This window comes from Lepisosteus platostomus, chromosome 16 (assembly GCF_059453375.1).
Source record: "Lepisosteus platostomus isolate fLepPlt1 chromosome 16, fLepPlt1.hap1, whole genome shotgun sequence".
Classification (NCBI taxonomy): Eukaryota; Metazoa; Chordata; class Actinopteri; order Semionotiformes; family Lepisosteidae; genus Lepisosteus; species Lepisosteus platostomus.
This window is the reverse complement of record NC_142626.1, coordinates 16,000,160-16,027,019: the sequence shown is the minus strand read 5'-3', so window position 1 is coordinate 16,027,019 and position 26,860 is coordinate 16,000,160. Positions and strand designations below refer to the sequence as shown.

Genomic DNA, 26,860 nt, shown 5'->3' with positions numbered 1-26,860 from the left:
AGAGATTAGAGTGGTTGTGGCCATCAGAGGTGAAATGAGAAACAATGGGCTTGGAGAGATCTTTAATCTTCACAGCAAGCAGGCCATACAGTATTGAAAAAAAGAACAATCTGCCAACCAACTAAAACACACTCATATTCATTTTCAAATTTTGGCTTCTTGTTTGCTTACATCGACTAGTGAGCAGGAAGGGCCAGTTTTATATCATAATCCTCGCAAACTCTTGCTCTCGCCAGGGGTGAGACCAGCAGATTCTCGTCTTCCTTCACCAACATGGCAACCATGCAGTACTTTCACTTAGTTCATGACTTTGAACTGAAATTTGCAGAATTTTGCAATACTACTTTGATACCAAGAGTTAAAACCCTGTCTGAGAGCTTGGGACCTCTGAGTGAGGTGTGGTTCAATATTGCAGGTGGGTTCATGATTTTGATTAGGAGCAAGTGGGAATTAAATAGAAAGAAAAGTTCCACTCAGTGCTCAATATTCAGACACATCTTTCTACAGTCTTCTTCATCCCACTGTGTCTCACCTTCCCCGTAATAAAACTGTGATGAGAAATATAAGATGCCTGATCTTGTAAGAAAAGCTTCCTCTCTCATTTCCTTGTCTCACAGGTTTAAACTTGCTCCTCACTCTCTTGTTCCTCTTTAACTTTGTCTCTTTCTTTCTCTTGTCTGTTCTCCATCTGTCTCAATCACTGTCTTCACAGCAGTAATGCCAGCTAGACCCTTTTCTGTAGTGCTGCTCAGTCAGTATAGAAGTGGTAATTCAGCAATAAGACCAAAGGGGAGTAAGGAGCAGTCTACTTCAACAGTGTGGACAGTGTTGCACACACCTTTCCCCAAAACTTTAAAACTCTAAAATATCAGTGCTTTCCCATACTACAGAAGAGAATGTGCCTGTGACTCCCTGGGAACACAGTGTGCACTTTGGGAATCAGTAATATGCATTGAAACTGACTCCGAGACAATAGATGTGTCCTAGGAATTAAGTTAAAAAGGATCAACTGGTGATTGGGATTTCTCAAATCAAAATTTAGATCATTCCAAATAGTGTCCAATTGGAAGTGTATCCATGAGAGACACATCAATTTCCAGCTGTTATAGATCCTTAAGGATTTATATCAGGATCCAAGTAACAAAGAGTAACATTAGGACACTATTCACTAAGCTGTGTCCCCTGCATCTGTTATCTTACATAAGGGGTGACTCAGAGCTCCATGTCCCAGGTAACCCCATAAAAACAAACAGCAGAGGGAAGTAACAAAGAATGACAAATTTTGTATATTATCCCTAACAATGGCAGATGCAAATGTTATTTCCCTTATTCTACAATTGAAGAAAAAGAAACGGGCATCCATCAGATAAAATACAAGTTTTGATGAAAAACTGGACAGTGTGAGCCCCATGTAGTCTGATTTTAATATGTCTTTCCACTAGGCACCACACTGTAATTGGGTACAAAACAATGGGGTTTAATTGTCATTCTTTAAAAGTTTTCTTCTAAAGTTGTAGCTCATAAAAATACCCAGATTTTTTTCCAGTGCTTTCCCAGTGCTACTCCAGTGTCTTCTACTGAAACTGGGGGAACAAAGACAGCACATTCTGCATGAAGATTTTATAAAGCCAGGTCCATGGGTCTCAAAACCTAAAATTATACAGATACTTATGGGCAGTTATAGACACACAGTCATAGTTTTATAAGCAAAAAGTAAAAGAAATGTTATCTTCTGGCAGCTCAGTTATAAATTTCTTAAAGATCAGAGTTTACAATCCACTTTTTTTTCATTGTAATCCACAATTTCTTCCAATATGTGGCCTTTTTGAGAAGTTTGAGGTGCCTGACATGTATGAGCAATAAGTAGGCATAGCACACACCCTCATTTCATACACCACAGCTGTCACACACCTCTCTCACTTTTTCTGTAAACTTAGTAGCCTTGATTTGTATTTCCATCAGTACAATTGGTGATGTTACTGAACTGACAAGGTTTTCTTAGCCTTTCAAAATAAAAAATAAAATTATGAAAATGTCCATTATTATTATCAGTGAGCTACTGGCAGTGACACTGACAAGGCAGACCTGTGCAGCGTACACACAGAGTGGCATCAGAGTGAGGAGCCAGGGAGGTTATGCATTTGTTTTTTTATAACGGAAAGTTTGTTGAGTCTGGGATGAGATGAAGACAGACTCTGGGTTGTTAATGTGAGAGGTCTGAGTGTGGGAGTGAGTCTCTGGAGACTGTGTGTGTGAGACTTAGTCTGGTGGCTTCAAGTGAGGATGTCAGAGGCTGGAGGTGGACCTGGAAGTCAGAGTGCTGACTGGCCTTGAGGGGACCAGTGAGTGTCATGTGGGAGCAGGAGGCTCCAGATCAGGGAAAGAGCAGGAAGCTGCTTGTGGTGACACGGAGCAGAGGGTGTCATCTCCCTGAAAGGGACCAGCCGGAGGGCGTGTGGGAGGTGAGGCTCAGTGAGTCCAGGAATCTGCGACAGAAGGGCTTGGCTCAGTGAGGGACCTACATTATGATCTCAGAGGACATCAGATAGAAAGGCCAGTGGAGTCAGTGAGCTGGAGACTCAGGGCCTGAGAGTCTGTGAGCCAGGGACCCAGAGGTCTCTGAGGATGTGTGCCCCATGCTCTGGTGCCATGATGAGGGAGTGAGCACATCACCATTCTTGAAGGAGAGGGCTTGCAAAAAATGTGAAAACGTTCTCCAGCAGGCTGTGAGGAGTGTGTCTGGAGTGGTGGACACGCCTGTTTGTTGGGGTCACTACCACTGTGACGACACAGTATCATGGAGAAACATGGTTAGTTTTCTAACTAACCTGGAATCTGTATCAATGGTTGTTATGGTCCTCAGTTGGAGAGTTATTTTTTTCAATAATTGTTTTCTCTGTTTTTTGGGTGCTGCCGATTAAGATATTGTATTAAGCAAATGTGGAAGAAGCATTTAAAAGGGGAAAATGAGACTGCAAAAGGGGGAATACTGAGAGACCGTAGACGGTGAATGAGGTTAGTTGAGTGGTGTGTTATAGGGATGGGGGAAAGACATGTTGTGTGCTTTTCTTTTATGCTTTCGGTTTGGTTAATGTAGATATGAGTAGGACGCGGAAGACTTTTTTTTTGTACTATATGGCCTCATTGTTAGGTACGACCACCTTTCCAGTTCTAGCCTATCTAGTTGTTTTTTTTAGTCAGTTAGTTTGTCGGGAGGTGGGGGGGGGTCTTTTCTTTGTCTTTCCCCTCCCAATTGGAATACAAATGTGCACCTCTGCTTCCATGTGTTTTTGTGGTATAATAAAGTGAATTTGTTTTTTCAAACATAATTGACTCTCTCTCACACATTATAATAGTAATTTTAACAGAACTACTGTACAGTACTCTATTGACAATGGAGTCCAACTGTATTAATATTAATGTTATTCAAGTGAAATGTACAGATGGATCCCAATTCTAAAGATTTCCCCTGTGGCAGACAAAGTCTGAGGCAGAATTCTGGTTCATACAGACTTGCTCTCTCTTGACGTCTGTTTTATACTGAAGTTCAGTTTCATGACTCATACAAAGTGGATGCAGTCACACGGTCGATTCCTCTGCCAAATTATGATTGAGATTGTTTATTGCTTCACATTTTGATTACGTGTTGTTATAGTTATAGCCTTGCTTGTTTTTGTTTAAATTGTTTATTTTCTTCAAAAGAGAATGTTGTTTTCCTCAACACATCTACAAATACCAATCAAAATCTCCAGTTCTCTTTCTCTAGTGTTGTTAATTTACATTTTGTATGAATTCAACCATGTGAAGAATAACAACCAAAGCTATAACTCTAACAAAACACCATAAAATGTGAAGCAATTTCTATAATGGTTAAAAGTCAAAGTCTCTCTCATTCTATTTCCCTATTCCAACCATTGTAGCTTCATGTGTCTCCCTGTTTCCCACTGTCTCCCTTCCTGACAGTTTTTTTCTAATCTTTCTTCTTCTTTCTGGAGCCCACACTTTGATGCAGCAGTTATCTTCATCATCCTCATCCATGGACACTCTGAGATGGATAATGCCATGATGTTTTATATTACTGCTGAGCTGAGTGTTGTAGTGAAGACTTGGAAAGAGGGATGTGGATGAGCTGTGCAGATGTTCAGCTGTGCTCCTGTCTTTTTGTCTGTAGGATGAGGGAATGTGAACTAACAGAGAGATGTTGTGAAGATCTGGCCTCTGCTCTTCAGTCTCACCACTCCAATCTGACAGAGCTGAATCTGAGTCGCAATAACCTGGGGGATTCAGGAGTGAAACTGCTGTCTGCAGCTCAGAGGGATCCAAACTGTAAATTAACAACACTGAAGTAAGTGAACACTGGTGATTTCTTTTTATTGTTTTTTTTTAGATATTTTAAGTCTTACAGCATTCTGTTTTTCACATGCATCAAAATGTAACAGCTAGAAAATACAAAACCAAAAAGAAGGGTGACATATAAAAAGGATTTTTTTGTCTAATTTTATACAAGTTCTTGTCTTTGGGCTCTTTGTAAACATCTGATTACTGAGATGGTCGAAACACAAGCTTTCCCATTTTTTTAAAAATATGTACTGTATATGTTGTTGATTTTTAATTCTGTAGGTAATTTTCTTCTAGAAATTTCAATCATATAGTCCTTGCAGATTTGAACACTAGGTCTGTGCAGGTTTAACCAGTTTCTATTGATTCTCTCCAGGAAGGTGAATTATTGGATTTATGCAGGTTTGAATATTTTTAGATTCCTCTTTTGCTATGGGAGTGCCAGCCTCCATTTTCCACTTGAATCTTACCCTTATCTCTTATATTCCTCCATTCTTTCTAATATTTTATATACATCTGAAAGGAAGTAGATATGGAAGTGAGTTAGGTTTGCAATATTTATTAATTTGTTTATCTCTCATCTTTGAATCTCTTTTGAATCTGGGGTGCTGTCTGTGCGGAGTTTGTATGTTCTCTACATGTTTGTGAGGTGTTCCAGGTTTCTCCCACAGTCTACAAACGTGCTGGCAGGTTAATAGACTTCTGGGAAAGCTGGCACTGGTATGAGTGTGTGCCCTTTGATGGACTGACATCCTGTCCAGGGTTCAGTGCTGCCTTGTGTCCAGTGCTTCCTGGGACAGGCTCTGGGTAACTGTGACCCTGAATTGGATAATTGTTTATTTACAGTGATGTTGATGAAGTTCGAATGCTACAATGCCTTCTTTGTATATTAGCTGAAAGTATAAACTTAAGCCCCTGAATAAGCATTCCTCATTTATGTCAAACCCTCAAAATGACATTTCCATTCTTTAATGTTTTCACATTACAAATTATTTTCTATGTGTTTAATTTATTAACATTGTAGCATTTTTTTTATTTTCATAATACTTTGAGTTATATTAGCTATAAAAGGTAATGTTTTAATTTAGGTGGATACTTCTTCATCATTTTGCTGAGGAGCTGCCATTCATCCAAGCTATTAAAGCTTTAAGTTAAACACAGCATTAACATTTTAAACAACTAAGGTTACATTTCAGGAAGAAGTTCCAAAAAGTACCTTAGATACAAAGTAGTTATCAGACATGCAGGATTGTCCCTGGAAAACAGTAAATGTGTTCTCTGTACCTAGAGGCTTAAACCCCAGTGCTTTGAGTGACATGACATCCATGTTTTGGAGAAATACTAGAAAGATTTATCATATATCACATCCGTTTTCCTACCATGGCAGGGGCACTGTCTGTCGTCACAGAAAATATTTCATTTCTGTCATTTCCTCTTTCCTCAAAATGATTAAGAAGCATCTTAGCTACATCTTCCCCTGTAGTTGTGCCATTCATGGGTTTTGTGCAGCACAGCTCTTCTCAAATTCCACCTCAGTCACAGTATCTCACAAGAATTGATAATGGGGGTACATTGTTTATATCTACACACTCATCATGTGCAACACAAAACAGTTTTACACCTTTTAAATGCCAAGATTTGTTGTTTGTTAACATTTTCAACCATTCCACTTACAGATGCAGCCATTCAAAATACATGGTACAACCCCGTACCGTGCGAAATGATCTACAGTTCACCGCGTTATACCGCAGTACGTGATTGGCTGGCCGAAATGACCGACAGGTGGCACTCGTGGTGCATTGATTGTTAGTGAAACGATTTAATCATTTAATCTCTTTACTGTGCATGTTTTAATCCGCTTAATATTGAATATTAATATGGAATTTGACAACAAAAGGGAAATTTTAGTAGCTGAGCATAAAAAGAAGAGGAGCATAACGCATCTGAAGGTCATAAACGATATTAATTAAGGAACATAAACATATCATATAAACTGTATATGGCTGGTATTGGTAGTTTAAATAAAAAATACACACCAGTATTCCACTGTCTTCCTAAAAATTTTAAACATCAGTCTTTCATTTGTTTACATGCTGTGGTTAGTTTGGAAAAGTTTTTACGTGCTCCTTCTGACTATATTAAGTTTATATACTTCGTAAAAAGTTATAATGCTTTAACCTTTTCTTTGAATATTTGTACTCGTTATCACAGTAAAAACCCTCATACTTTTAAGAATTTGTTTAATATGGAATGTAATATGGAATTGCTTATCTAAAGAAATAAATAACAATATGATTATATTCATATAACTTAAATTATCACAGTAGTACATTTTCTTTGTAAAAATCTGCATCAATTTGACTCGTTCACCCACGATTACTTGGAAACTTTTTGCCTGCCCTGTTCAGTTATAGGTTAAGATGTCAAGTGGCCTGTTGGTGTAATGGCTTAGGCATTTGACTTACATGATGGAGGGCATGGGTTCAAACCTAGCTCTTGCCTTTTTAGTTTTCTTACAAATAAACATTTCTTTGAAAAACTAAAATAGTAAATATTACCGACACTATATTGAATTTGTTGGTATTTCTAAATATCACAACACGTTCAAAGTTAAGTAAGTTAAGTGATTAACCTTTTGTATGAATACTTGCGCTCGTTATCACAGTAAAAAAACTCACTTTTTAAAATCCGCTAAATATGTAATATATGATGCAGTCCCTTATCTAAAGAAATTAATAATGATGTTAATGTAAGAATCTAAATATATGTATTTATATAGCTGGTAGTATTACAGTAATCCACTTTCTTTGTAAACACGTTTAATTTTTAATTTGACTCATTCACGCATGATGAAGTATTATGTACGCTATATTAACGTTTTTGTTTTTTTTTTATATATATTATAACATATTCAATGTTAAGTTATATTAAAGATGAAATACAAATGTGATTTAGCCAACGTGAATACTGTACTGTTCAACCGGTTTAATTCAAAACACTTTATTTAGTGGGGCAATTTAACAGACGCCTAAAGCCTTAAAACGAAATTCTATATATTGTAAATAAGAAACGAGAATAACAAAGCAGTATTAAAAATATTACTGAAACTGTAATTATGTGTCTGGTCATTATTTACAATATTAATTTAATAATAATAATAATAATTTCAAGCTTCTTGTATATTTTTCAGAGTCATTTTTTTCTTCAGTTTTTATAAGCTTCGTTTATTAAAATAATGTAACGCTTACGGCCGACAGGCACTGCGTAAGAGCCGGCTTACCAGAGCGGTGACCGATTCTTTTAGTTTTAAGAAAATCAAAATAGGAAACAATAACATGTGTGCCTTAAATAGATATTGCATGGTTTTAAAACCATAAAAATGGGTTTAGTTAAAAACACGATATCCAGAAAAAACGGGTGATTTTTCTTCCTTGTTTCTTCTTTGTGTAAGCTGTAAGTTTTTTTTTAAACTTTTTAAATAAACATCTTAAACACTTTAATTTTGTAAACACAGCACGCATTTCGTACAGATACAGTACAATCACACTCTCCTGTCTTCCCTTGGTGTGAAACGAATTAGCAGATGGTTGAGAAAACAGCACACCGCCCACTGAGCTCAGTCAGAGAAAAGGCGGTGCCAATTGTATTTCTGGCTGTTATGTCACAGTTCAATATTTTATATAAAAAAATAAAGTCAGGCTTCAGGTGCATAAACTATTAGTTATCAATAATTATTATTAAAATTTCCAGTGTGATAAATTGTTGCACTTCCATATCTTGTAAAAACATAAATTTGCAAGACTGTGTTCAAACATACGTTACTGTAAATCTAACTATCAAAAAACCAGGGTTCACTTTTTTTCTCTCTCCCTACTCTCTCTCACCCGCTCCCATTCAGAAACAGAATGGTTAAAAATGGGAACAGATGAGTCAGGAAGAGGGAAGGGAGAGGGGGCATCTTCCCACCTCTATGACTAAAGAAAGTGTCAAAGAAAAAAAAAGGTTGGGGCAATATACAGAGCCGAAAAAGTTTGGTGCGGTCTTCCCTGCTTTAAAGGTACAAAGCAAACTGAATACAAAATGTACTTGCAAGAATAGCGATTACAAACATTAAAAAAATCCTTTATACTGTACAGTGTATTAAAACACTCTATGGTCACTACACTGTGAGTAATGCTGCCCACTAAACCACTTTCCCACAAAATGTTTCCAAAATGTCCAAATTATGTTTCCAAAATATTTTAACTGCTTAGTTACACGACTCCATATTAATATTACTATCAGGTGGTATTAAATCAGTACAACTTTTATTTTTTTACAGTAACAGCAACATAACTTTTTATGAATTACAGAATATAAACGTATTAATGTTAAAACAAGAACCCATGTAAGTTACCAAGTCAAACTCTTTGATGCATAAAATATTTATGCATAATTAAACTATTTATGATGAAGGTTGAAGGTCGTGTACTTTTGTCCAACTGAGCAATCTTGCTTTCATAAAATATACTGACTTTTTAATGTTTAATGATTAACATGCTGTAATACACAGTTTAAAATAATTAAAAATCTAAAGAGTATACAACTTAAATTCTTAATTGGAAAAAGATTGTCCATAAGCAGTGACTGGGATTCGAAACTGGGCATTTTCTGGCAACAGCTCAAATGCTGTACATGAGATGTTAAGCTTTTTTTAACTCCACCTGGCAGTTTTACAAGGTGCTTCCAGATACTATTATCATATTTAAATTTGCATGCAGTATGATGCACCACGCCCACTGCGTTTTGACGCAGTGTACTCCGTGCATTTTGAATGGCTGGATCTGTAGATTAATGGAGAACTGCAATGCTTTTTTTACATTTTGGGATTATAATGAATCTGCAATGATGAGTGCATTTCAAATCATAAGGAAACTACCAAGTACAAGATAACATGTATCATTACAATCTCCAATTTACATCACAAAACAGACGAAGTGTTGACGTATGTGTAGTGCCATATTGCCATCATTGTCTGTGATTCAGAATGAGGCATGCTTACTTGCTCTCGCCCTTGCTGAGAGCAGCTGATTCTCGTCTGCCTTCGACAACATGGAGTACTTCCATGCAGTACTTCCAAAGAGTTCATGATTGTGTAATTAATTTGAAATTAGAAATGTTGAGATACTATCAGTTTATTTTGTTACAGATATTTAAAACCCAGTCTAAGAATTTGGAACTGCAGGTCCCCTTTTAGATCCAAGTGAGGTGTGGATCAATATTGCAGGTGGGATCATGATTTTGATTGGGATCCATCGGGATGGAGTTCCAGACAGGGCTACACATTCAGACACATCTTTCTAAAGTCCTCCTCATCCCAATGTGTCTCACCTTGCCCAGTAATAAAACTGTGATGAGAAATATAAGATACTTGATCTTGTAAGAAAAGCATCCCCTCTCATTTCCTTGTCTGACATGTTTAATCCTGATCCTCACTCTCTTGCTCATCTTTTACTTTGCCCCTTTCTTTCACTTGTCTGTTGTCCATCTGGCTCAATCATTCTCTTCACAACAGTATCTGCCAAACATAACAACAAACAAACACAATCTGCCAGGTGTTTGTCCATTAATTTCTATCTAATGTTTTATAATTTTGTTTGATGATTCCAGTGTTTGCTAATCCAACTAATTTGGTATCATGAAGAGATCATTGGTATAAATTTAGAAGAGCAGTGGTCCTAGTACAGATCTCTGTGGTACTCCAATAATTACATAACTGCAGTTTGACTCTTATCTTATTTCCTTTCTCTATTTATTAAATAATTCTCAATACAAACACACATTCTCTTTGCCTGTAATTTGAGAATTAATATTTTGTATTGGACTTTATTAAAAATCTTCTGAAAATGTAAATACACGGTATCATACTCTATGCATTGTTTGTTAATTACTATTGTTCTTGTTAAGAACTACCAAGCTTGGTTATGTAAGACCTACCTTCTCTAAATCCCTGTTGACTTTTCCATGTATGTGATTCTCTAGTTTAGTTTTTATAATTTGTCCTTCCATGTAATAAAAATCAGACTTTATTGGTCTATAATTGCTTGGTTCGGTTTTGTCACTCATCTTGTGGATTGGCACTACATTTCCATTTCTCCAGTCCCTGGCTTTAGTGTCTGTTGGAAGAGTTGTAACAGTGGCTTCTGAATACTTGTACTCTGACATAATATAAAATGATTTAAGCATTAATATTATTAGCCATAAATACTGTCATGCACAAATCCTTAAATGAATAACAATAATAATAAAACAATGACAATCTGCAAGAGTTCAATTTTTAGATCCATTCATTGTGTTTTTTTGTTCTTACAGAACATGAGGATGTAAGCCTAACATTGAAGAAGATTCCTTAGCGGAGCAAGGTGGCAGAATTCCTTATCTTTAAAGAGACAGAACAAGCTCCTCCAGATGTTCATCAAACACCACAGTCTGCAGACCTGCAAATCAAACCCCTCTGAGCAGACTGTGTGAAGGACTGTGTTTCCATTTTGCTCTAGTGTTTGTGGAAGGTAGAGACAGGTCTCTCTCCTGCTCTATGTCTGGACAGTGTGTAATTGGAAGAGTATGAGTTTGTTTCTAATCTCTAGAATTAAAAAAGATTGTCTTAAATATATAATTAGTTCTGTTGGTTTGTTATGTACATTTTGTCTTAATAAAATTGGATTTTGCATAAAGTACATGTAAGTTTTTTATTTTGTGCAGTTAATTCCTAGGAAGACAGCATGGTAGCACACTGGTTAGTAGTGCTGCCCAACAACACTGGGACCCAGGATTGAGTTCTGGGATGCCATCTGTGTTAGGTTTTTATATTCTCTTTGTGTTTGCATGGGTTTCCTCCAGCTGCTCCAGTTTCCTCCCACAGTCATGTCCCATCCTGATTGTACCCTGCTTTGTGCCCATGGATTGCTGGGATAGGCTCTGGCTCCCTCATACATTTTCAGTAATAAGATTCTTTCTGTATGTAGAGTGGATGATTGTGTATGCAGTTTGTCTATATAAAGGGATCATTGCAGGGATGTGGATTTGGACTGTGTAAGCTGGGTCCACTCTCGCTAAGGCTGGTAATAATAATGGGTTGAACATCTATTTTTAGTTTTTCCCATAGAAAGGTACTGCTGGTTCTTCTGTAGGTCCATGATGGACCTGAACCAGACATAGTGCAGAAGAGGAATGCATGAACACTTGCAAAAGCTTAAATATAAAAAGAAATCACAGATAGCTGTGTGTTACAAAAGAACATGTGATGTTTGCTGCATAATTTAATTTTGAAAGCCACTAAGACATCTGTTGCTCCTGTTGTATTTCTGAAAAAAAGATACAAAAAGCATACTAGTGTGCCAACCCTATTCTTTAGGTAATATAGTTATATTTTTATAAACAGTAACATTTTTCAATATTGTTATTCATGATTGTTTAGTTAGAAAAATATTTTAATTATATTTTACCCTATTATATTTACCCTCATTTTTCATTATTTTTAAATTTTGTATTTTACTTATTTTCTTATTTAATGTATATATATTTGAAGTCTTGTAAATTAATATTTTTTCAAGATGTGGAAGAAGGGCAACAATTTATTACATTGAAATTGTTAATAGTAATTATTGATTACTAACAGTTTATGCTAACACCTGCCTTTCTTATTTAGATGTATATGAAGTATTGAACTAAGTGTGATATAACATTCAGAAATACAATCGAGAATCGCTTGTGGTATTTGTATAAATGAAACTTTTCTAAACTGTATTAAAAATATTAAAATAGATTAAAATGTATAATTTTGCCATATGTAATGTCACAAGGAAGTACAATAAGCACCTGCTTTGTTTAACGATGTTTCAAAAATAAAACTAACTGGTGAGAAAGCTATTTTTAATGCTAATTAAAAATCTTGAAGTTAAAAGAAATGATGTAAGTTGCTTGATTAATTTTACACAGATACGCTCGGTGCTGTAAGCGTTCCAGGCTGCAGATGGCTCATTCTGTATTGCTGAGCTCCACACCTCTTCTCTCTCAGTTCTGCCTCTTCTCTAACGGAGCTCAGTGGGCGGGGCGCTAATTTCTCAGCGACCTGCTGATCTGCTTCACACCAGTGGAAGACAGGAAAACGTGATTTTTCCCGTATGAAACGCATGTTATGTTTACAAAATTAAGGTGTTTAAAACGTTTAAAAATTAAAAAGAACTTACAGCATACACAAAGATTCTAAGCTGATCACGAAGAAGAAAAATCACCCATCATAAATAGGCATTTTAATAAGAAAGCAAAAGTTCTGAAAACGTGAGAAAACAAATGACCCTGAAAAAAATACAAGATGTTTGAAATTATTCTTATTATTAATAATAAATTAATATTGTTAATAATGATCCAATACATTATTATAGTTCAGTTCCAGTTGTCTTTTTAATACCACTTTGTTATTTTCGATTGTATTTATTATAATTATAGTTTCATTTTAATGCTTGTTGTTTAGGCTTGTTTTAAATTGCCCCACTGGAAGAATTAATATTTTGAATTGAACCGAACTAAACCAGTTTATCAGTTTTTTTCTCCCACTGTTGACAGTATTCACCTTTGCTCATTCATGTTTCTATTGATATAATTTAACATTGAATACTTTGTGATATAAAACAATAAAAAGTCAGTATAGTGTACATAATATTTAGGATTTTATTTTTTAAAAAGGAGTTTGTTTGTTAAAAGAAAAACTTGTACCATAAGCAAGAATAAAACACAGACCTCTGGAGGGAGAGTAGCTCTCCAAACCCATTGGTCCAACACACCACTCGGAAAGACAGCTGAAACAGACAGGTCAGAATGTTTCCAAAGTAATCACAAGTCAATGAATTGATGCAGATGTTTACAAAGAAAGTGGAATATGGTAATACTACCAGCTATATAAATATATTGCATTTAGATCCTTAAATTAATATTGTTTTAATGTCTTTAGTTATGCGATTTCATATTATATTAAGCAGACTCTAAAAAGTCCATGTTGAAATAACGACAGCAAGTATTCACAGAACAGGTTAAAATATTATAGCTTTTTATAAAATTATATAAACTTAATATACTGTAGTATATTGTCAGAACCTTTCCAAAATAACCACAGTAAGTGACCGAATTAAAGAGTTTGATGCATAAAATGTTGATGAAGAAAGTGCAATACTGTTGTAAATTTCTTTAATTTCAGCTACCGCTATCAGTCAAATACAGAATACAGATGCAGCCATTCAAAGTGCGCGGCACAAACACGTACCGCGGGCATTTGGCTACGTCATCGCACGTAATCATTGGTTGACTGACAGGGGCACTCGTGGTGTGTTGGTCAGTCATAGAAAGATTTAACTGTCTTTACTGTGCCCGTTTTAGTATTGAATATTCATATGAAATTTTACCACTGAAGGGAAATCTTAGTAGCTGAGCATAAAAAGAATAGGAGCATAACTCGTGTGAAGGCCATAAACGATATTAATTTTGGAACATAAACATACAGTATATGGCTGGTCTCGGTACTTTAAAGAAAACATACACACCAGTATTCCATTTCTCCCTAATCACCCTATACATTTTAAGCATCGAAGTCTTTAACTAACATATGAAATAACGTGTATAAAAAGTGGTAGTTTTAAGCTTTTCTGCGAATACGCTCGATACCGGAGTAAACAAGCATACTTTTAGAATTTGATTAATAGGGAATATGGAATCGCGTATCTAAATAAATTAATAACGATATAATTATATTCATATACTGCAACACATATACATATGTATATGCTGTACAATGTCTATTGATACTGTATGTGTAGGGCTGTTTCACTTTGCCTCATGTGAGTGGTGTGGTGGTCTAAGTGCTGGACCTGTAAGCATCAGGTCAACTATTCAAATCCAGCTGGTGCCATGACTTTTCTTTTAACTAACATTTCTTTGAAAAAATAAAATAGCAATAATATGGACAATTAATTGACTTTTTATATTTCTAAATATCACAACGTTCGAATCGAAGTCATTTTTTAATAACAATGAAGAGTCACCTTCCTTCCTTCTGACAACGGTTTCTGCTTCTGCTTCCTGCTTCTGTCGTAACCGGGGTAAAGTTAGCTTGAAGTTCGAAAATGATTTTGGCATGCCTGTAGCGTTTTCACGAAACCTCTTAGAGCTGCGAGAACACTTGCTTTGTGTATAAAATACATTGTGAATGCTTTCTGAGCCTTTACTTTTTCGTTTTTATGACATTTGTTTGACCAAGCACGAATAGTCTTTTGTCCATATCTTCGCAATGGAAGCACAGAACGCCTTCAAACCAAATGCATTTTAAAGACCACGACTTGTGGAAATTTCCACAGCCTCTACATCAAACTATCAGTGGGCTAATTATCTTTTTTTAAACCTCCGGTTTTTCATCGATGCGTAATTATGCACTAACTGGAACCCGGTGGACCTCTGTGTCACATTTACAACGCGAGAAATACTGTTCAGTACAGCTTCATGCGAAAAACCCATATATGACCATAGGAAGCAGAACAGCGCAGTCTCCAATTACCCAGACTGTAAGCACGGGAATAAAGCTTTGTTTGATTTCTGAAACCCTTCCTTTACGTCCTGTTTTCATTCAGGTAAGGGTCAACTATATTCACAATACTACTGACAGCAGGAAGATTAAAATATTCTTTACTCAGCAGCTTATTAAAAACAGCTCCCATGATGTGCAAACTGATTTTTTACACAGAACACTGACACAGCTTTGTGTTCTGAATCTCTTTTTCTCGTGCTTTTATTTAATGTGGCGCAATGCACTGGGATAGGGGTTTTCTGTTCACAAACCAATAGCATTTAAACCACAGCACCCACAATGCTGCAGGTAAGTGTTTTGCACACTAAGCAGGTCCTCTGACGTTTCCCAGCTTTGTTTTGGGTTGTGGAGCCTTTATTTTTTTATGATTTTTTGAAGATAACACTACAGCTAATACACTGGGATAGGTGGGTCTTCTTCATGGCTCAATAGCATTTCAAGTCCAACAGCCACACTGTTGAAACCAAGTTTTTTACACACCAAACACCCCCCACTAACCTTATACAACCTTGCTGTGGCTGTGGCCCCTTTCTTTATTTTTTTATGATTTTTTGAATATGGCACCATTAGACAGGCGATACATGGGGATGGGGGGGGTCAATAGCGAGTCAATATTCACGAGTCAATAGCTCTTCAAGCACAACAGCCACAGTGCTGCAACCAGGTGTTTTACGCACCAGACAGCTCCCCTAACCTTATACAACCTTGCTTTGAGTTGTGGAACATTTCTTTATTTTTTTATGATTTTTTGACTGTAATCAAGTGTTGTGCTTACTAGGCAGGCCTCCTGACCTTTCACAGTCTTGCTTTGTTGTGTAAAACTTTAATTCTCTTTTTAGGATTTTTTGAACATGGCAACTTCCACCAAGATGGGTGGGGGGTAGTATAAATAGCTTTTTCATCTATACACACAAACGGATGTAATCAAGACACTCTGAAAAATACAACAGAAATGCCGACAGTGGAGCACGGAAGTGTACGGAGGCTTATTATTATAAAATATCTCATTTATACGAGACAGCATTGCGTTTATACGAGAAAATAATCTTGTATATACAAGACGTATTGCGTTTACACACAATAGTTAATTTGTGAACAATCTTGCCTACTGTATTATTATTGTAGCACTACAGGGTTCATGTGGGTGCCCTTGCCACTCCCGCATCAGGTCAGCCCCCATCCATCAGGAACTTGAACCCAGGCCTCCAGTGTCACTCAACAGGGACCCAGCCGCTTGAGCCAAAGGGAAATCTCCCCTCAGCCCTACGGCTGCAAGTCCTGCTATTCACAGGGGAGGGCGGTGACGTCACCACTCTGGTAAGCCAGCTCAGCTCTCACAAGCAATGGAGACTGTATGCGCTACAATACTGAATACAGCATTGTACTGTATATTGTAACGAGATGGGGTCAGCGAGGATGGAGAGAGGAACTCGGGCTCTTTTAAAACCACAGCGCTTTATAGTCGGACGTGCGTCCGGCTCAGCACCAGCAACAGAGAAAGTGAGAAAAGAGAGAAACGGTACAACACACTGGGGTCATTTCATGTACAGTATAGAGTGGTAAGTGGGTACAGATATAAAAGTGGCTGCAAAACTGGGATAACTATTAACAGGGACCCCGGCAACCTATCTAGGGTGTACACCCGTTCAGAATGGTCAGCGGCACTGGCCAGTGGCTGTCCTGGTCCCCGCCCTGACCACTACTACTACTCCCGTCCTGCCCCTCGCCGTGCACCCCAGCCGGGCGCTCTTCGGCCGCAACGCCAGGCGAGGACGCCACACTATGAAATAATATTGTCCCCTGCAAAGTACTGTAGCATTGACTTAAACATAAGCAAAACATGTGCACACACAAAAAAAAACAATTTAAAGGAACACGTGTTCTGTCTTTTGTATACATGAAGTACAATGCCGTGTCAGTAAATACGGAAGCGCATTGCTGCCACCAAGGGTAAAACAATCGCCCCTTATTTCATAATTACGAGATAGCAATGATTACTTCAGTGTATAGACAACCTGTTGTGTTATGCACTGAACGCGTGTAGAAGCTACCGTGAGCTTAGCTGGCACTTTTGGTTTAAGGATCGTGTCAATGTCCAGCGCTGCAGAATTTGTACGTATTTACTTTCGACTGGGGTTTAGTCATAATAAAGTCATGAAATTTTGAGCAAATATAAACAGAATCATTATAAGCATCGCAACCAGGTGTGTGGGATTTAGAGATCAAAGCAATGAATGCTCCGTTATGCACAGTTATACCTGCAATCAGCTCCACTGCTTAAAACTCCGCACGGAGCGATAGCGGTAATATATGGCGATCGTGCTGTCGCATGATCACATAAAGTACCCGAGAATTACTATCTTGTACGAGAAAATTCCTTGCTGATGATTTTGTTTTCCTTAGTGGCAGCAATGCGCTTCCGTAAGAAAGCATTCCCAGGCTAAACGCGTATCGTTTTCGCCGTTTCTGCGAGAAGAGACATCACGGCTTTCCAAACTTTCAGTATGTTCTTCTTGATGTGAAGCTGCAGAAACATGTCCTGTACATAGGTTGTACATTGCCTCCTCTTTAAACATTGAACGCAATACATTCACTTGACTTGATAGTAAGACTTATGCCAAGTGTTATCGCTGTTAACAGTAAACGGAACGCCAACCGTGTGCAAGCTGTAATACGGGTTGTGTGCCGTCCTGGAATTCTTTTTCTTTTTCAAAACGTTTTTGTTTGGCATTACCCTGTCTCTGTACACATGCACATCCGTGCAAACGGACACAGAAATATTGTTTCTTCTCCCATCAAAATGCACTTTTCCTACATTTTGCTGTGTAAATCCAAATTCAAATCATTTGATGTCAGCATACTGTCAGCATACAAAAGCTTTTAATAATTATTATAATTGCTTACACTTACACTGTTCTGTATAATTATTAGTTCTTTGTAAAATGCTGAACAGGGAATACTGTATTATTAGTCAACAGAGGGCAGCACTGAAAACTGAATTGAGAGTCAGTCTCAGCTGGCAAACGCTGCTGCTCTTCCTGATGTGACTCTTGTCTCAGTGTAATTGCCGTTTTACTGACACTAGAGGGCAGCACTGAACACTGATTTGAGAGTCTCAGTTTTTCCCAAAAAAACACTGTTCTGCTCCTCTTACTGTGACACTTGTCTCAGTGTGTGAGAACAGTGCTGCTCTTTCATTTCACCCTACCTGTCCAACAGATTGTTTCATCCTATCAATACAGCCTCTCCTAAGAATCCAGTCTGCCTGATATTGAGATACCTCACCTGTGAACCTGTCTGAGATGCTTTGCTGCCTCACACTTCTTCTTTGTACTTCGGAATGTTCACCAGTTTCACTCTGTTTCATCAGTTTCTGTATATGATGCACTGAAAGTATTGAAGTAAGAACAGAATTTGAATCTGCAGCTCATAACAAAAAAAACTTGCAGTACAATAATTATACTCTAAGATTACAGTTGAGAACCTATCTTTGAAGCCAACCCTCAATAAGAGTGATATTCTGCCAAGGTCTGGCAAGATTATCATCTCTGAGTCAACATATGTGTTTCTTGTATGTAGAAAAGTGTTGGACAATACGGGGCTGTACAGCTACACAACTCTTCTCTGAGTTCACCATCCTCGGTTCTGAGCTGTAACCAGACCAGCTCCACTGGACTCTGATCCCTTTACACTCACAGGGACAGCCTGAATGTGGGAGGAGTCTGCAGAGGATTTCTGGGCTTTCAATGTGCTTCAGACATTCAGAGCTCAACTCAGTATGGGTTTTCTATACTGTTTTTTATTAACAGTATCACTCTGAGCAAAATCTAACCTGGTTCATAATCACTGCAGGTATTGTTTCACAACAAGAATAACATACTGTACGTTTGGAAAGCTGTGTCGTTGCTACTTCCTGGTCAACGACACATTCGATTACTGACGTTTTACTGGGATTTTACAACCGACTCGCTACATCCATCGCAGCACAGGACGCCGTTTTTTTCGTTCGTCTGCCTGCGGAGTCTCTATCCCTGCCTTTCGGCGCACGTCTGTAAGTCCATCATGTACCGGCGCCGATCTCAAAAATCTCCTCTCACTACCGCACCTGGACCGCATTCCGCTTCCCCCTGCATCCCTGAGACTGGCCAGATCAGCGCTACTCAACACTCGCACCGTTAACAGCAAGGCTCTTCTTTTATGTGACATTATCAAAGAAAAACAACTGGACCTTCTGTGTTTAACCGAAACATGGCACAAACATAACGATGGACTCCTGTTTAACCAACTAGTTCCTCCTGGGTATGGTTTGTTTGACCTTCCGCGTCTTTCAGGCAGAGGCGGGGGCATCATTGCTATTTACAACCTTTTTTACAGTCTAAGTCCTATAACTATACCTCCTCCCTCTTCTTTTGAGTGTCTTGTTTTAAATGTTTCTATCCCCCAATCTACTATTATTGCCACAGTTTACAGACCACCCAAACCCAGTGGAGTCTTCTTAGGTGAGTTTGCTGATTTTCTTTCATTCTTATCCCTTAAATTTAAAAGGATCCTTATTCTATGGGACTTTAATATACACATTGATTCAACCTCTTCCAGTCTGGCTAAAGACTTCCTTTCTCTTTTGGGATGCTTTGACCTTACTTAGTTTGTTTGTACCCCTACACATAACAAAGGACACACCTTAGATCTAATTATTGCAAATGACTCCTTTGTCTCCCACTGCTCTCCCCTTGATCTAGGCCTCTCTGACCACTTAGCCATTCTCTTCAATCTGGAATTACCTGTTTCTAACACTTCCCCCTCACGCTCTGTAAATTTCCGCAACTGGCGATCAATTGATCACCCAAGGTTTCCAAATTCTGTTCTGTCCTCCTTATCCTGTTTCTCTTCCTCTGACCCTCTAGAGGACAAAATACAGTTACTTGACAATGCTCTTTTATCTACCCTCGACACCTTTGCTCCTTTAAAAACTCGAACCATCTCCTTCTCTCGCCCTGCCCCCTGGTACAATGACCATCTGCGATTCACGAAGGCAGCCTCTCGCAGACTTGAGCGTAGGTGGCGTCTTTCTGGCCTAAATGTACATTATCAGGCCTGGAGAGATTACTTATCTGATTATAAGGTTACTATAGAGTCTGCTAGATCCACCTACTTCTCTCACATCATTGAAAAACACCAAAACAACCCTAGACATCTTTTCTCCACCATCAACAGACTGCTCAAGCCAAACTACCCTACCACATTACCTGCCTCATCACAACTTTGCAACACATTCTTAGATTTCTTTAGTTCTAAGATTGACAACATCCGGCATCACATTCTCTCCATTACGGATATAATTTCCATACCTCCTACCTCCTCATCCAACTTCTCTGGTTCCTGTCTCTCCAGCTTTTCTCTTCTTGACTCAGCATCCCTAAACAAACTAGTTACGCGCATGAAACCCACCACATCTATTTTAGATCCCATTCCCACCACTTTATTCCAGTCCTGTTTCTCTTCTCTCTGTCCCATTGTCCTCAATATTTTACATGAATCCTTGAGCACCGGTACCAACGGTCCTCAAAACTGCTGCTATTACCCCCGTGCCAAAGAAGCCTAACATGGCTCTCGACAATCTAAACAACTTTCGCCCCATCTCCAACTTACCCTTTCTCTCTAAAATTCTAGAACGTGCTGTCACACTTCAGTTACATAACCACCTCATGACAAACAACCTTTTCGAACCCCTCCAATCTGGCTTCCGTCAACTTCACAGCACAGAAACTGCCCTGGTCAAAGTCACCAACGATCTCCTAATAGCTTCTGATTCTGGTTCTCTTTCCATACTCATCCTTCTTGATCTCAGTGCTGCCTTTGACACTGTTGACCATAACATCTTACTTTCTCGTCTCGAGGCTGTGTTTGGAGTCTCTGACACTGCCCTCAAATGGTTTAAATCTTACCTCACTGACTGCTGTCACTTTGTCTCTCTCAATGGGTACAGGTCTGAAATTGGTCTTGTCAAGTCTGGTGTCCCCCAGGGCTCAATACTGGGCCCCTTGCTCTTCAACATTTACATGTTCCCACTTGGTCAGCTTTTAAGATCACATGGCCTCAGCTTTCATTTTTACGCTGACGATACTCAAATATACATCCATACCAAACCCGACACTGATGTGGCTGTCTCTATTCTATCTAATTGCATTTCTGACATAAAAATTTGGATGACTCAAAACTTCCTTCATCTTAACTGTGACAAGACTGAAGTCATGCTTATTGGTACCCCCCATCAACTTCGTAAAGCCAGTCCTGTAACCCTATCTGTAGATGGCTCTGTACTTGAGCTTCAATCAAAATTGAAAAACTTTGGGGTTATATTCGAATTTGGCTTAACATTCGACCCACATGTACAGCATACTGTCAAAACATATTTTTTTCACCTTAGAAATATCGCAAGACTACGCCCTATGCTATCATTAACTGTGGCTGAAAAGCTGATCAACATATTTGTATTCTCTCGAATTGACTACTGCAATGCTCTACTCGCTGGGGTATCAAAATCTACTCTGAACAAACTGCAGTATGTCCAAAATTCAGCAGCCAGGATCCTGACCAGGTCTAGTGCAAGTGTTCACATTACTCCTATCCTGGAGTCCTTGCACTGGCTTCCGGTCAAATTCCGCATAGACTTTAAAATCCTCATGCTCACCTATAAGGCTTTACATGGCTTGGCACCTCAATACCTGTCTGAACTTTTATCGCCCTACTCCCCACCTCGCAACCTCCGCTCTTCAAATTCTGCCCTCCTTACTATCCCCCAAGCCCGTCTACATTGTATGGGCGACAGGGCCTTCTCCTGCTATGCCCCCAAGCTCTGGAACTCTTTGCCCAAGGATATCCGAGAGTCACCTTCTCTAAACTCCTTCAAATCCAGACTCAAAACCTTCTTCTTCAGAAAAGCCTTTACTTAACTGGTTCCATTCTTCACCCCTCTGCTCTTCTTAGTACCACCTTCCACGGTCTCCTCTATTGTTATTGTTGTAATTGTAATTGTGTCTTATCTTGTGAAATCTTCTTATTCATTGTTGTAGTCTTCTTATTTATTGTTATTGTCATCCTGTAAAGCGCTTTGAGAAGCCACCTTTAAAGGTGCTATATAAAATAAAGTTTATTATTATTATTATAAATCCAAATTCAAATTCATTTCATTCATGTCAGCATACTGTAGTCTAAAATTTTTTATTAATTATTATAATTACTTACACTAAAACTATTCTGTACAATGATTAATTTTTTGTAAAAGGCTGCACAGGGATTACTGTATTATTAGTCAACAGAGGGCAGCACTGAAAACTGAATTGAGAGTCTCTCTGCTAGCAAACGCTGCTGCTCTTACTGATGTGAACTTGTCCAGTGTAATTGCAGTATTACTGACACTAGAGGGCAGCACTGAACACTTGTAAGTAGAGAAGTGTTGGACAATATGGGGCTGTGCAGCTACACAACCCTTCTCTTGAGTACACCAGCCCCGGTTCTGAGCTGTAGAACAGACCAGCTCCACTGGGCTCTGATCCCTTAACACTCACAGGGACAGCCTGAATGTGGGAGGAGTCTGCAGAGGATTTCTGGGTTCTCAATGTGCTTCAGATGTTCAGAGGTCAACTTAATATTGGTTTTCTTTAATGTTTTGTATTAACAGTATCACTCTGAGCACAATCTAACCTGGTTCATAATCCCTGCAGGCATTGTTTCACAGTGTGACCAGTAGGGGGCATTTACCCTGTGGTCTGTGTGGTTCCTAATGATGGGGAAACTATTCTGTAAAAAGATGCTGTCCTGGTTCTCTGTTATTATAAATCCCAGGGAGTTTCTCAAAAAAGAGTAGGGGTGTAACCCTGACGTCCTAGCCAAATTTCCCACTGACTCTTACCAATCATGGCTTCCTAATAATCTCCCTCTTTATCACTCTGCTGTCCTCTGGTGTGTAGGGAGCGTTCTGGCGCACTATGGCTGCTGTTGCTCATCCAGGTGGGGCTGCACAATAGTGGTGGTGGAGGGGATCCCCATTACCTGTAAAGTGCTTTGAGTGGGTGTCCACAGTGTCAGTGAGCAATACTGGTGTGTGTTTGTTGCCGATTCTGTTTTCCAAACGTACAGTATGTTATTCTTGTTGTGAAACAATACCTGCAGGGATTATGAACCAGGTTAGATTGTTGATATGATACAGTCATACTGTTAATACAAAACAGTAAAGAAAACCAATATTGAGTTGAGCTCTGAATGTCTGAAGCACATTGAGAACCCAGAAATCCTCTGCAGACACCTCCAACATTCAGGCTGTCCCTGTGAGCGTGAAGGGATCAGAGCGCTGTGGAACTGGTCTGTTTTACAGCTCAGAACCGGGGCTGGTGAACACAGAGAAGGGTTGTGTAGCTGCACAAGCCCATATTGTCCAACACTTCTCTACTTACAAGAAAATACATATGTTGACTCAGAGATAATAATCTTGCCAGACCTTGGCAGCATATCACACTTATTTAGGGTTGGTTTCAAAGATACCCTCTCAACTGTAATCTTAAAGTATATCGTACTGCAAGGTTTTTTTTTGTTATGAGCTGCAGATTCAAATGCTGTTCTTACTTCAATACTTTCAGTGCATCATATACAAAAGCTGATGAAACAGAGTGAAACTGGTGAACATCCCGAAGTACAAAGAAGATGTGTGAGGCAGCAAAGCATCTCAGACAGGTTCACAGGTGAGGTATCTCAATATCAGGCAGACTGGATTCTTAGGAGAGGCTGTAACAATGATAGGATAGGATGAAACAATCTGTTGGACAGGCAGGGTGAAATGAAAGAGTAGCACTGTTCTCACACACTGAGACAAGTGTCACAGTAAGAGGAGCAGAGTAGTGATTTTTTGGGGAAAGACTGAGACTCTCAAGTCAGGGTTCAGTGCTGCCCTCTAGTGTCAGTAATATGGCAATTACAGTGAGACAAGAATCACATCAGTAAGAAGAGCAGCAGCGTTTGCTAGCGGAGATCGAGACTCTCAATTCAGTTTTCAGTGCTGCCCTCTGTTGACTAATAATACAGCAATCACTGTGCAGCCTTTTAAAAAAAAATCATTATACAGAACAGTCTTGTGTGATTGATTCAAATGACTCAAACCAGGAGCAAAAATTCTATAATTCTATAAATGGAAGTGAAGAATTCAGTCAATACTGTCAATTTTAATTATTCAAACAAAAAAAGGAAAATGGTCATTTTTAAATTGGCTCCTCAGACAGAATCATTTGCTCTAAAGTGCAGTTTACTGTACATCAGTCACATTTTGTGCACATCTATCACAGAACCTCTTTGAAGACAGAAATGTGTATATAGTAACACAAGTCAAAATAAACATACAAATACAATCAATCCACATTTCTCTTATTGGCCTATTTAGGCATTATGTTTGATACTGCATAATTAGGCAGCTGGTGCAGCCTAATTTCATTTGAGACAGTGGCATATCTTTGCTGTTGACCTCAAACTCACAAGCAAGTCTGACTTCGTCCTCCCATCCATGACCCCATCCATGAACATCTGCAGGTTCCATGATATCAAGGGCTTCTGGCAGCTAGAAGCTTTTATATTCCTCTGCCTGGATGACCAATATTTCACCCCAGCAGTTATGTCACATAGAGTACATGGTGGTCTGAAATGAGCCACATGGGTGACTGGATGCTATGCACGGCTGGCAAATAGCATTTGAGTTTGGTTTAAGTGTGGACCAGAGTCCTTTAGGAACCTGACTAGTTTGCATTTAGAAATTAACAATGATGTAAACTGTATCTTAAGCCTTGGGTTTTGGAATTCAGTTTGGTTCATTGTATTAAGAGTGTGTTCATAAGAAAACCATTGTGCATAATTAGTCAAATCATTTCTAAAAACTGAAATAAGGCCACCTTGCCTTTTGTTTTGGCTTCAGTAATAGGGTGACTACATTTCTATAAAATGAAAATAACATATCTATGTAATCCAGTTCGGAGGGGATTGAAAATGTTATTTGCAAATAGGTAGTTATTTAACTGAAGTGTAACAGCACATTCTAGTATTTTTGCCAGAAAGGGTAAATTGGAGATTTAGGTTTATTCCATGCTGAAAAAAAGAAGAAAGAGAACACAACATTTCGGCCGTAGAGCCTTCTTCAGGTGTAATTGGAGATTTAGATTGTCCAGAGCCATGTTAGGCTTTTATGCTACAGGGATAATGGCTGCAGTTTTGAGGACTGTTGGTACAACACCAATGCTCAAGGATTCATTTATTTTATTGAGGACAACAGGGCAGAGAGACTTGAAACAGGACTGAAATAAAGTGGTGGGGATGGGATCTAATTTACATGTGGTGGATTCCATATGTGAAGCCAGTTTACTGAGAGATGCAGAGTCAAGAAGAGAGAAGGTGGAGAGATGGGAACCAGTAAAGTTGGTCAAGCAGAGAGGAGGTCTGGAAGTGACATGCGCTGTGGTGAGAATGTGATGCCAGATGTTGGAGCTAAAGAAATCTAAGATTGTGTTGCAAAGTTGTGATGAGATAGGTAATGTGGTGGGGCAGTTTGGCTTAAGCAGTCTGTTGATGGTGGAGAAAAGGTGTCTGGGGTTGTTATGGTTATTTTCAATGATGTGAGAGAAATCGGTGGATCTAGCAGTCTCTATCATATCCTTATATTCAGACAAGTAATCTTTCCAAGAATAATAATGTATGTTTAGGCCAGAAAGATGCCACCTACACTCATGTTTCAGGGAGACTGAATTCATTGATTGCAGATGGTCAGTATACCAGGGGGCAGAGTGAGAAAAACAGATGGTTCGGGTTTTTAGAGGAGCAAAGGTGCCGAGTGTATATAAAAGAGCACTATTAAGCAAATGTATTTTGTCCTTTAGAGGGTCACAGAAAGAGAAACAAGATAAGGAGGATAGAACAGATTTTGTGAACCTAGGCTAATCAGCTGATCACCAGTTGAGAAAATGTATGGTGCGTGAGGGGGAAGTGATAGAAACAGGTCATTCTAGATTGAAAAGAATAGCTAAGTGATCAGAGAGACTTAGTTCAAGGGAAGTGAAGTGAGAAACAAAAGAGTCATGTGCAATGATTAAATCTAAATCAAATCAAATCAAAGTTTATTTATTAAATGCACAACAATACAGTGTGCCTCAGTAGTTGCTGGCAATGAAATGTTATTTCTGCAAGCTCACAAAAATCACAAGAATCACAAAAATCACAAAATTAAGGTTACAATCACAAAATTAAGGTTAACTATGGTGGTTAATTAAGGTTATCTAGGGTATGTCCTTTGTTACAGTATGTGTTGGGCTAATAACAAACTGAGTTAGATCAAATCATCCTAACAGAGCTAGAAAATATTTAGCCAAACTGGAAGACCTTGAGTCAATTTGTATACTAAAGTCCCCAAGGACTAAGGAGTAAGGATTCTGTTAAATCTGAGGCACAAAATGGAAATAAATCACCAAATTCCCCTAAAAAGGCTGATATCTAGCTGATAATTAGAGTAGGTAGAAGAGAGCAGGATTGTTTCTTTGGAAAAGTACCAGTGGAAATAGGGATAGAGAAAAGACACAAGGTATATTTAAACAGTTGTTGTTGTTTGGCTGTTTTGAGGTTTGTAACTAGTCCTGCTTCATTTCTCATTATGTAAAAAATGTTTAAAATGTAGTTGCTTTACGACTCCAGTTAGGAGTATGGCTTTTGTTTTAACTGTTTTTTATATCAAAAAGAATTTCACCGCCTCATCAAAAGTAGGAAGACTTTAAAAAACAGACACTTTATTAATTGAACATTAGTATATTGAGGTGAATGAGTGCTCAGTTGATGTGTGACCTGTTCATTCTATTTAAAAATCCTGTAGTGACATCTAGAGGTGAT

General features: G+C 38.5%; 1 protein-coding gene across 2 annotated transcripts in view; it reads left to right on the top strand.

Moving 5' to 3' along the window:
* The window catches only part of LOC148646959 (NLR family CARD domain-containing protein 3-like), a 239,015-nt gene that overhangs the window by 90,415 nt on the left and 121,740 nt on the right, over positions 1–26,860 (top strand). Inside the window, exon 13 of one of the 2 annotated variants that reach the window (XM_088608948.1) lies at positions 4,172–4,345. The exons of the other annotated variant lie outside the window; for it this stretch is intronic. Coding sequence (XP_088465074.1) covers positions 4,172–4,345 — 174 coding nt within the window. The remainder of the gene's footprint in view (positions 1–4,171; positions 4,346–26,860) is intronic. 2 annotated transcript variants of the gene reach the window in all.